At 34.7% G+C, this 12,874-nt stretch overlaps 1 protein-coding gene across 1 annotated transcript; it reads right to left on the reverse strand.

The window, feature by feature from the left end:
• Window positions 1–569: 569 nt before the first annotated feature.
• LOC135199542 (N-acetylglucosaminyl-phosphatidylinositol de-N-acetylase-like) lies at window positions 570–12,321 on the reverse strand. The gene is made up of 7 exons (XM_064227696.1): window positions 12,113–12,321; window positions 8,870–8,991; window positions 8,365–8,520; window positions 7,703–7,893; window positions 6,781–6,880; window positions 6,267–6,397; window positions 570–5,670 (listed from the first exon to the last, which is right to left on the reverse strand). Exons 2-7 carry the CDS (start codon window positions 8,970–8,972, stop codon window positions 5,566–5,568), a joined length of 786 nt encoding a protein of 261 aa, XP_064083766.1. The 5' UTR covers window positions 8,973–8,991; window positions 12,113–12,321; the 3' UTR covers window positions 570–5,565.
• Window positions 12,322–12,874: the final 553 nt, after the last annotated feature.

A 12,874-nucleotide genomic window follows, 5' to 3' on the forward strand; every position in this document is an offset into this window, starting at 1 on the left:
CGATTGATGCAAAGTAAATTCTAGCTTAGTCATTTGTAAAGCAGGTTAAACATGCCCCACACACAAGCAAACACATTTGTAGTTAAGGTAAGATGTGACCCACCAAAATTAGGCTTAAAATTAGGTCTTGGATGATACATGAGTACGTATACATTGCACATAATTTTTATTTTGTAATTGTTGTCATGTATGTCCGTACATTTTTTGGCTTGAAAATGTCAGTTGGTCTCAATGAAAAGCATTGCTCAAGAGTAAATTTTACCATTATTGCAAATCAAAGAGAATGGATTATGTCATGACAATCATTTTCTGTGCATGTTCACTCTCCCAGGAGAGAGAATGTGCTTGATGGATAGAACAAAATGACTTGTCCTAGACAGCTACGTATAGTGACAGGTTTTTCAGTAGGAATGACGATAAAGCAGTAGGCATATATACTACCTCTGCTATTAATATTTCAAATGACAACCAACGCACTGCACACGAAAGAATCTTGAGGTCGACTGTGCGATTAAGGCACTAAATCATAGTGGGCAGTTTTATTTTCAGGCTGGATATAGAAAACAAGATGCTATTAATTTTTAATATATTTCCAGCTACATTGAAGGAAAAATGAATACAGCATTTCATACAACAGGACTAGAGAAGAAATGCAAATACGTATAGGATAAACAAGATGCTTATCACCACTTTATAGCAAGTATTAATTAGGTAGCACTTAGCACTTATTACTCTGTTGAAGACTTCAAAGAAGCTGCAGTGAGCTGAAGTTACATACAATCAACCCCTGGGATTCGCGGGGAATAAGGACAAAACCTCCCCCTGCCCGCAAATACCCGACACCCCTCTAAAAATGCTAATAACTGCCTTTTTTGACAATTTTATCATGAAGAATGTATTTAGTCATGAAAATATGAAAATACTGTTATTAGTGAACATTTCTCTATGAAAAATTCTGCAACAGGCAAATTTTATGTGAATGACATAGAAATATGTTCCACAGGAAAATACGCAAATAGGGGAGGCCGCGACTCCAGAACCACAAATAGGCAGGGGCTGACTGTAACTTAAAAGAATTTCAGTACCTGCTCACTGTGAGGCTGAATATACAGGCAGTCCCCGGGTTACGAGAGGGGTTCCGTTCTTGAGATGCGTTGTAACCCAAAAATCTTCGTAAGCCGGATCATCATAAAAAATCCTAAGAAAACCTTACTTTAATGCTTTGAAAACTATGTAAACTGCATTCTTATTGCATTTTTCATAAAAAAACCTTCAAATATTGAATATTTTGCATTTTTGGTGTCATATTTCTTCGGCCAGATCAGCATTGTAGGCGTCGTAACCCTGGAAATAATTTCTGATGAATATAATTGAAAAGCGCCTTAACCTTGGAACGTCGTAAGCCGAACGCGTCATAACCCGGGGACTGCATATACATGCAATCAAGAAGCAATTGCAGGCAGTTTCTGGAATGTCCAGCTATGTGACGAGTATTATCAATACATAATACTTTTGCAGAGTATTGCAAATTATACAGTTTACCTCATTTGTGAATGCTAGCAAATGCTTACAGTCCTTTAAATGTACATTGTGAATAATCATTCTGAGAACAGAATAGCTTTATAGCTGCCATGGTCAATTCTCAAGTGCTAAAGCCATGATTTAAAAAAAAAATTGTTCCTAAAAGTCTAGACAAAAATTCTATTGTACTAATATGTACTTGTATTTCTCATCACAGACAATATATACCAGCTGCAAAAATCTTACCATTCTCCAAATGTATGTAAGGCCTAAAATCCCCAATCACAGAAAACATCATTCAAAATATAAGGCAGGCTTATCTCCATAAACCTAATTGCCTTTTGTGAATTGTTATGACCAAAAGTATCTACAGCATTATATTCATAATTACTTCAAGGAGTTTCACCATTTTAAACTGCTGCTGTTAGTAGCATCTCTCTAAATACCTACACTGTTGGGCAGGTTTAATAAAACCATATATCTTGACTTTCATTACATTGCAGTTTACAATTACCATTTTCAAGTTAGAAAATGGCAATGATGATACTAACCCCTGAAATTGATGACTTTGTACTTGATTATATTTACTCCATCATATTAAGGATTCCTGTAAATGTGCACTATTGTCTATCGGCAAAATATTCTGAAAAATTTTGTTCCTTATATTCAAAGCATTGCCATACATAACCTTATGCTTCTATTTGAAGCGGACAACCATACACATATATTTAATATAAAGATATTGCCTCTCTTGAGGGTGCGAGATCCCTCTCAACTGAAGGAACGCCATCTCTCACCCCTTCTATTCAGTAGGAAGCATCTTCCTTCAAGTGGTGTGCCTGTGCCTGACTGGAGGGGAGAGGGGGGATGCTTCGTCTCAATGTAAAGGTGTTTATGTATGATGTGTGACTTGAAAGCTTGTGGCTGGAAATGGGCATATACTGGCCTTACACCAAGCATGATTAACTTGGACAGGAAGGCAATGGAAATTTTTCTCATACCCACCCACTAATTCGTAGGAAATGTAAAGGTTTGTCGAGGATAAAATGACGAGTGAAAACAGATGGTAAAAAGAGTAATAGTTGGGGAAGAGTTTAGCTGCCTGCTGTGCCAGTGGCCACCACAGGGCTGACGAAAGTGTACTGAAGTACTGTAGATGTCTCCAAACTGGAAAGAGGTGAACTGGTATCTCCAACTCGAGTATGTGTGACTTGATCAACTGATGTCTGCAATGAACTAAAGTAGCCAGAGCCAAAATTTTATGAACTTTACATTGAGAGGCAGCAAAGTCCTCTTGGACAGAAGAAAAGGCACTTTCAATATATGAAAGTCAGAAGGCTGTAGTGTTTTAAGGTAAGAGGTGATACCACGCTACAGTGACATAAACAAATATGTACTGACAGTGGGATATGGAATAACTGGTGGCAACGATGTACTCTCTTTTCAAAGCCATGACAGGACACAGGAGCAACTCATCTCAAAGGGAGGGGATGGAGCTGCATCCAAAAGAATATTTGGACGACCTGTGAAAGAGCTGCACTATAATTCTTGAAGGTTGAATGTCATCCTGCCCACAGTTTTCCAGTATGAAAAAAAATATATCTCAGTTTTCCAGTATGAAAAAAAATATATCTAAGAGAAAAGTGGGAGATGAACTTCATGTCTACAACACAGACATGAACTTATGTACCAATTTCCACATACCCTAAGCAAAACCTCATTTCATTTCATTTCATCTAATGACTACATAATTGCAGTGTCAGCCATCAAGGCTTGGACATTTCCCGGGCTGGAACACTATAATGAAATGCTCACTAACTTGAAAGTGTCAAGAATTTGTATTGATGTTTTATGTTTGCATGCAATACAATAATTGACTTCATTTCTCCAGAGCTTTAAGTAAAAGGGCTAACCAGCATGAGAAGAGCCTTTACTGGGCTCAGAGGTCTGGATAAACTGATCCTTTGTATAATAATATTAAAGTAAAAGGAAAAAATAGATGTAAAGTATGAACAAGGATTTCTACCACAGTTTGGTGATAAAGCAAAACATTCTATAAAACACTTGATATTTAACAGCCCACAGTAGATGACAACGCCCTTCAGAGGAAAGACTAAGCAACCTGAAACAACCCTGAAAAGAGGGGAGTCAACACCACAGACAAAGGACAGAATTTACATATATGGAGAGCATAAATGATGCATGCAATTGATGGAATTTCATATGTACTGAATACAGAAGGTTGAGAGGGATCTCTAAACCCTTAGAAAGTATGCAATTTTTTAGCAAATATATACCTGGTTCCCACACTGCACCTAAGCACATTGCTGTAGTTTGTCCGTGAATGAAAACATAGGTAGCATCTAGCAATACGTTGAAATACTGATACGTACAGTGTTCTTCATGTGGTGCGTCATGAAAATGTAATTATGCAATATTCATCAGTAAACCATGATGATGATGATGAAATTGATGACAATGATACTGCTAACAGTAAAGACTAACAATGATCGTGAATGAGACTAATTATGATACACTGAACAAAAATGTTGGTCCTGAGCAGTTCACTACTAATGCTCTGTACAGTAGTTTTAAATACCCCTGTAAATGTAAACAGTGAACAAAGTATAATGCTGGGAAACTCACTAGTAACAGACTATTTGCAGGCTACAAGTAAAGCAACAAACCTACCAAACATATTCTCTTCCCTCCAAGGTTGGAAGGGAGCTACATCATCAAACAAAACTGACCAAATATTTCATCGAGCAAAAACAAATTGACCGGATAACATCTAATCGTGTGGTACCTTAACGGTGGACTTCAAAGAAAATTTTTTTCACAAGTTTTGAGGAACCTGCTATAATAACTATTCAGAGCTGTGACCTAATAAAGTAATTCATCGAAAAACTAATACTGTTACCAAGAAAACACATAAATAAACCCACATGAAACACATTCAATTTTCTTGTGACAATAACCTGCATCCTAAGGCCCTTTTTTTTTTATTCAATGCTCTTGAATGTGTGTTTCTGGTGAGTTATTAAACAACATATCCTAAAAATATAAATTTCCATAAAGATTTTTACAGATAGTATTAAAATCCTTAAACAAACACTTACAAACGTTAAATATGTAAATGTATTTTCACAAGTAAATTCAAAACATTATAACCAAATACCTTCTGTCTCACACAACCAAGGGTCACTGTACAGATTATGAATATTTTTCAGATGAAATATGCTTCCAACAAAAGTTGCAATTCCAAATGACAATACTACTATATGTCTGCAGTTAAATATAGAAAATTGCCGAGAAATGGCATTTAGGCTTTGTCAGGTGTAGAGAAAATCAAATTACACTTACAGCAAATAAAATGACTATTGAAACACAAAAGTCACCTCCCAGTAGCTCCTTTGCTTAACGTATTTATGTTATTTTCATTGTATTTGGCCTGGCTACCATTTTATAGGATTAAAAATTGAATGTCAAGGGTAAGTTACAGGTTAGTTTAGGTTTGAAACTATGAGGAATTGCTGGCAACTGTAAGATATCTATAAAATATTCAAATGCAGGCTACAATGTAGGGTCTTTGTTACTGATCGGAAAGTCAGCTTAAGTTTCCATGAGACAACAACCATTTCTTTGCAGGTGTTCTCACATGAAAAATAGTACACTTAAGTCTTAGTAGGAGAACCAGGTACTACAGTATTTTAAATTGAATTTAATTCTTGTATTTATATCAATGTATTCTTAATATGTACCTTAGCAGGAAAATTTAGGTGCTGTATATACAGTGCAAGTTATAAAGAGATGATAATGTCAAACATCACTTATACAAAATGCAGGTCACAAAATCACGATGAGATATTGGCCGTTGCATCAAAATATTTTTCCCACATTCTGACTCAGGATATGGCAGTCCATTTTCTGCTAAGTACAGTGCAACAAATCAAATAAATTATACACTACACACAAATTACTAAGACGAGGATAAAACTCCCATAAAAAGTACATCTGAAAAATATATACACACAAATCTGTTCCCTAGGTATTTATTTTTGTTAAAGTATTAATGAGTACGTATCTTGAGAAAATCATATAGAGCTTTCTGAACCACACAAACTGGCTATTGTGGGCACGCATGGCTCTCTGAAAAAGAAAAGGAATTGTAAGTTGGTCCAGAATTACAACTACAGAGCATGTTAAAAGTGCATTTACCTAATCAAAAGTAGATAAATGGGGCACCAATTAGATTCGAAACTTCTCAGTGATATCTGCAGCAACAAAAGGCCTTTCAACTAATATTGAATGCATTACAAACCACTCATACAGCATGAGTCTTGAACTGGAGAAACATGTCCACAGTAATGTATCCCTAAAGCTGTGTATAGATTTAATATGAAATTGTTAAGATACAATAAAGTTTTACACATACTTACCTGGCAGATATATACTTAGCTGACATCAGAGACATTAGCTAAGTATATATCTGCCGGGTAAGTTGCATGTGTAAAAGCTACATTTGCACTCATACATAACTGTGGATATCTCTCTCCCTTGAATGTATGGAATTTACACAGCGAGATGTATATGACCCTATTCAAAAATGGCTAATCTAATTTTTGAACCATCTGTTGGGCTTGTTGTTCCTTATAGTAAAGATAAATTGTATACGAGTTATATCAACATGTATGTATATCAACAAGTATTTTAGGATTAACAATAAAATAATGTCAAATATTTACCTGTAAAATGGCGTAGTGTTTAAAATCTACAGTGAAGGCACAGGACGAAAAAGCATAACTTAGAGGAACATCAAGAAGTGAGGAGTATTTTCGGAAAATATTGACTGAATCCAAAGAAAAGGCTTCACAGGCTGAAAATACAGTAATACAGAAGTTAATTGAGATGGTACAGTGGAGAATACAAAATTGGTAATCAACAAGCCATCTTCAATAATATCATAGCTGTTTTGAGAAACTGCTAATGATTCCTTTACATAATTTTTCTGCATTCAAAGTAAATACAGTTCAACCACATCTAAACATGGTTACTGCTCAAATACAATAAAAAGAAAATCTTGCAGGCATTTTAAATAATAATTTTATACAGTACCAACAAGACTGACAACTGCACAATCAGGAATGTTTCATTTCCCAAGAGCCGTGACTTAAGGTATGTTTCCAATAATAGAGAATACTACTGTATACTGACCTAATTACTATCAAGAAAAGAAAAATACTGAATACTACTTCATACTTTCTGGCAGAAATTCTTCTTCCACAAGATGCTGGATGGCAGAATAAAGGGCGGAATGATTAACATGACCGCTGACACCTCCAACATCAAACGTTACCACCTGAAAATTTGAAATGTGAGTATAATACATCCATTCAAAAGTTACACATAATAACAACAGCATTTTACTTGAAACTGAAGACAATTGCATAAGTTACATGAAGATACTAAGCTTTTATGAAATTATTTGTAAACTAGTGTACGTACTACATATCACTGAAATACTGGAGACTACACTCATACAGATTGGTAAAACAAGATGGTTGATTTTGAAGCTAGTATATAAGCAGATATGAATAGTAGGGTACTATTTATATTCATTCTACTTGCTCCCAAGCCTGGACAAATAAGGAAAGCTGGAGTCAGAAAGGGAATCCATCCAGAAAAAAATCTACCAAGACAAAATATGAAATAAGCATTTGGTAAGGGCTCAATAACAACAGTGACCTTGACCATTGATTACCATGGATTAAGCCAAGAAAATGAAAAATGAAATCTATAATCTTTATATTTAAGGTTGCCATTACTATTTCTTATGCACCATTATCAGGAAAAAAAAAGCGCAACCAAGAGGGACTAAGGTTTCAACATAGGTGACTGAAGATGACAAACTCGTGAAAGAAAATAGTTTGAAAATGTGTGCAGAATAAGGCCTGTATAAGTAATTACTGTACACGACAGAGGAAAACAGTAAAACAAAATTGATAAAAGCATCTAGAAGAAAAAATGTCCTGATGTACCTTCTAGTCATCGATTTAACTATTACCAGATACTTCACCAAAACCAATACAGTATTAACAGTAATCAATAGTGCTAAGGAAAAAAGGAGAGAGGATAAGCCTACCCCAGGAATCTGTCAGCAACTTACATTTAAAAACCTTACCATGTTTATATCTAGAGCATGAAGATACTGGTTGATAAGATTGGCAGTGCGTACGGTTGGCCACATTATGGACGGATCATCCGGCAAATCATCACATCGATAGAGCAGAATATTTTCTCTCGCTATTCCCAACAGGCGACAACTCTCCATGAGTTCTTGACAACGAATTCTGCCCTTTCCGTAATGATTACCTTAGAAAAAGACACATTTAAGCTCACTTGGTTTAATAACTTGAGTATTTAATTACAGGTGCAATATAGGAGGCATCTGAAGATCTTCAAGCAATTCTAATATTAAAAAAAATAAGTGTTTTTTGTAAAAGAAAAAAAAGTTCATATTTAAATATACAAGGAACTCATGATTAAACCTCAGTTCTTTTAAAGGAGTTCTATGACATGCATCACCCTCTATTTTTGCTACAATACACAAAACCTGATTGGCTAGTTACTGTCTTCTGCAGAGATGTTTAATAATGTTTTTGTAAAAAAAAAAAAAAAAAAAAAAAAAAAAAAGTTATATATAATATAAGGAACACATGATTAAAGCCTGACTGATCTACTTCTTGCTTTCTGCAGAATTGCTTTCAAATGATCAATCTTATAAAATACTGTATATATATATACTGGATTTCCTACACTATTGACAACCATGAAATGACTTACCTGTGGAGAGACACAGAAGGTAGACGAGTGCTCCCTCCCGCTGAGTGAAGTGGAGAATGGTCGGACCGAAAAACATCACCTCATCATCAGGGTGGGCAGTGACGATAAGAACCCGTCTCTTTCTGGACGAATGCCCAGTTTCATTGCTCTCGTCATCTAAAAAAAAAAATAAAAGCAAATAAAAATAATAAAATTCATAATAATAAAACTACGTACTGATAATCAAAATAATGATACACACTGGATAGGCAACCATTAAGCTTAAGGGGACAAGTTAATAAAAAGATAACAATAATTGTGCTATTAATAAGCCTCCATTTACACAATATACTGTACGTATACTATTTTATGAGATATTCCATTCATTTGCAGTGACACTTACAAATACTAGTATTACATACTACATATACAAATAGTTGTAGTAACAAATACAAATACAGAAGGTCAACAAAATATACAGGAACAAAATTATAAAGACTTATAATTTCATAGAAGTCTTACGAACCGTCATCCTTCTTGTCAGGGACTCTGGAACTTCCGAGTGTCAGGTAAGAAAGAGTCAAGCCAATCCCAGCACAACAGACCACCACCAATATTGGGTCAAACATGCTACAGTCCCAACAGCACCTGCAGGAGACACAAAATAAAGTTTATATGATGGTACGTATTTTGATAATGAAAAAACAATGTTGTATACAACACACACAATTCATAATTAGTTTGTTCCACATATTCAAGATTATTATTGATTTTATCCTTTGTTATCCAAAAGGTGAGTTTTTTTATGACAGTATCTTGTGTTCCCTAGTGATCAACTAGTAAATTCCTAGGAAGTCCATATGCTACTCAATTTCATAGATAATTGGAGATATAATGGAAATATTACTTTCATTAGCACTGACTCAATTGGAATGCTGCTAATTAGCTAACCCCTTTCATCAATAAAGTAATATAGCTAGATGTTCCCATCAGGCTTCTTTGCTACTTCCTAGTAACAGTTACGATCATGTCTATGGGAGCTTTCCCATACGCACAATAAAAATGTAAACTTGTCTTTTGTTAGCAGAAAATGTCAAAATTTAGTCATTTCCCAAAGGCTGTTTACCTGCAGTTGAAAGTTAGTAGTGCCATCCCAACTAAATAGAATTCCTTATGATGCTAACCCTCCAATAAAAAACTAGATTAAGTGCGACAACTCTAGCAATTTTGAACACTACAACAACGTAACTTTTATTTCTGTTTTTTTATTTCAGACCTTAAATGTCTTGGATTCTGGGAAGACGTAAGGAAGCAAGGTAGGTACTGATGGCTGAATGAAGCTAAAACGTATACTACTGTTAGATGAAAAGCTGATGTCAAGTCATATATTTGAACAAAGCACATCAATAGGTACCGCTGATGTCAAGTCATATATTCGAACAAAGCACATCAATACGTAGGTACTGCTGATGTCAAGTCATATATTTGAACAAAGCACATCAATAGGTACCCCTGATGTCAAGTCATATATTTGAACAAAGCACATCAATTGGTACCAAGGGTCAGAAGCAAGCCTCACCTAGGGGAGAATGCTTAAGTTAGGTGAGGTTAGTCATAGTTGGAAAATGACAATATGCACTGTGGAGAATTATATTAGATTCTAACAGCTATAATACAGGTAAAATCTGAATCAAAGACCAGGGGAGACTTATTAAAAAGTAAAACACATGTAGGTTAATTGTGAGAACATAAAATTAGGTCTTGGTTTTTTATTACTGTGTACATATTGTTCAGGACATAGCCACCTGGAGCCCAGAAAAGTGTCATGTGACTATGTAATGTGTCAAGCAACCAAGTGTCAGATGCAAGAATACCTTCAACAATAAACAAACTTCCCTGAATTTAAATGAAAGTAGCATTTTTTGCTTGAGCATATTTCTGTGATAAGGTCATATACTAACAGCTTTGGGAGCAACACCCTTAGCTTGACTATGTTACTAGGTTAGGTTGATTTTATATGAGCTAAACAAAATGGAGTGTCACTTTCTTTTCTGTTTTTTCCTATGCTTATATTCCTGTAGCCAACCTACCTAAGCAAGACTATTTTGCATTAAACCTCCTTAGGCCAGACATTATCATACTTCCCTAAATCAGGTTCTCTTATCAAAAAGAACCGTAATTAGAGGGTAGTCACATGCTATCTTTCAATATATTCCCACTGTCATTTTTGTTATCACCATTACCAAGAGAGTAATTTTCATTATAGGCAGGCACCAGGATGTGTATAGCTGCTCCCTTCCCCTAAAATGGCAGTTAATCTCTTGGTGAAGTTGGTAATAGAAAAGGCAATTGGAAAGGCTAGAAAGACAGTATGCGATCACACTAATTACAGTTATAATTGTCATAATTACAATTTCAATTATATTTATGATTGAAATTATAAAGACGATGCCTATTTTGCACATAAACTGGTAGTTTAAATGCAAAATGTGTGAAGTGTTGAGTACCAGCCTCTTTGAAAAGAAAATAAAATCATACGCAAAAGACGGTAAATGTAATAAACGTAAATGAGACATGAAATTCAACAAAAACAAACTTAAGACGGTAAATATTCCAGTCAGTGACCGGTAGGAACCAGGCCATGGTATTAGTCTTCAGTTTAACCCCTTAGCAATACCATCCTGCTTGCTATAGTCTAACAGTCCAAGGGATCCTTTTCTGGCTAATAGTCGCCAACAGGTTATTAGTGTGGGCATAGCCTAGTCCAAACACTTGGCCTTCGAAGTTGAGAACGACGGAGACGGGTTCCATCCACGGAAAAAACCTAACCTTACTAAGGATGGTTTGTCTTCATTTAATGAGACTTTGCCTTCCTAACCTGACTTAGGGTGGCATGACTTGACCTGGCTGGGGGGAGGTAGGGGGGGGGAATGCTTCGCCTCTCCTAGAATCCTGAGCTTCTTCCCCGGCCCTGGAATGCTGAAAATTGGAGAAATGGACTAATTTTGCTTTTCTGGCCCAAAAATTAGCGACATTAGTAATGCGATTCTTGTAACTGAGGAGGTTAAGGATGTAGGCCTAAAATTAGGCCTAATAATATTATATAATAGTATTTGGGCTAGCCTATATAGGCCTATACAGGTATTCCCACAAGGACATTTTTAATAATTTTGTAGAGGAATTGTTGACCTCTATAGGGGTAAACCCCTAAAAAAAGACCTATTTAAAAACATCTTAAATAGGTAAAATTACTTAAACCTAAAGCCTAAGCCTAAAGCTCTAACTTAGGTATCTACTACGGGTCTAAGTATCACAATTCTATTCAGTGAATTAAAATAATTAAAATATTCATAACTCTATTTCAAAAATTAAATACTTATTTAAAAAAAATCTCGAATTAGTACTAGCTACCTAAATTACGTTAACCGGTAACAGGCCTACCTAGTGTCTAGGTAGGTAGCTAGCCTATATAGGGCTAGTATAGCTAGCTAGGCCTAGTACTAGGTAGGTAGGCCTAGCTGTAAGAAAATATTCATAAATTTAATTTAGGAATTAAAAATAGGCCGATTTCATATAAATGTAAATTAAATCGACGTAAATATTACGTTTAAAACTACCATAGGCCTATTATTAATGGTCATTATAAACCCCTAGGCCTACCTAGTATACCTATACGATTAGGCAATTCCTTAACGATATCATTTTGATATTCATAAAATCCCTTTTGATTTTTTTACATAATTAAAAAATAAAATAGTTTTTTCTTTACCTCCTTTAGTAATTTACGAATTCGTCTTGCGTCATCGGATGCATTCCAGAGCCAAAGTAGTAGAAGACATAGGAATCAAAATAATGGTTTCTTCTTCTTCTTCCCTTCGGTCTCTTTGAGTTTGGGATTCCTTCTTCTTATTTTTATTTGTTTATTTATTTGTCTATTTATTTATTAGATATTATTATTATTATGGTAATGTATGTTATTGTTGTTAAATTATTAGCCTATTGTTATTGTTGTTATGATGATTATCTTCTTCTTCATATTCTTCCCTTCGGTCTCTTTGAGTTTGGGATTTCTTCTTTAGTTTATTTATTTTGCTATTATTATTATTATTATTATTATTATTATTATTATTATTATTATTATTATTATTATTATTATTATTATTATTAGTTACAATTTATTCAAGAATTAAAACCATTGCCTCACCATCTCTAGACCTACTATTTAGTCAAGTACCAACTTTTGTTAGCCACAAAATGAAGTATGTATGTATGTATGTATGTATGTATGTATGTATGTATGTATGTATGTATGTATGTATGTATGTATGTATGTATGTATGTATGTATGTATGTTATTTTAATATCACATAGAATATGTGGTATTAAGAGAAGTGTTGGGATACAAGTACAAGTGGTAGCTTAATGTGGTTAGGTAGACAGAAGCAATATAGATATATCTATAGACGATCCTGAGTATTTATTTCATCTTACCACCTCAAGTCAATACAGTTTGATATTCATGAATAGTTAA

This window comes from Macrobrachium nipponense, chromosome 25, assembly GCF_015104395.2.
Source record: "Macrobrachium nipponense isolate FS-2020 chromosome 25, ASM1510439v2, whole genome shotgun sequence".
Lineage (NCBI taxonomy): Eukaryota > Metazoa > Arthropoda > Malacostraca > Decapoda > Palaemonidae > Macrobrachium > Macrobrachium nipponense.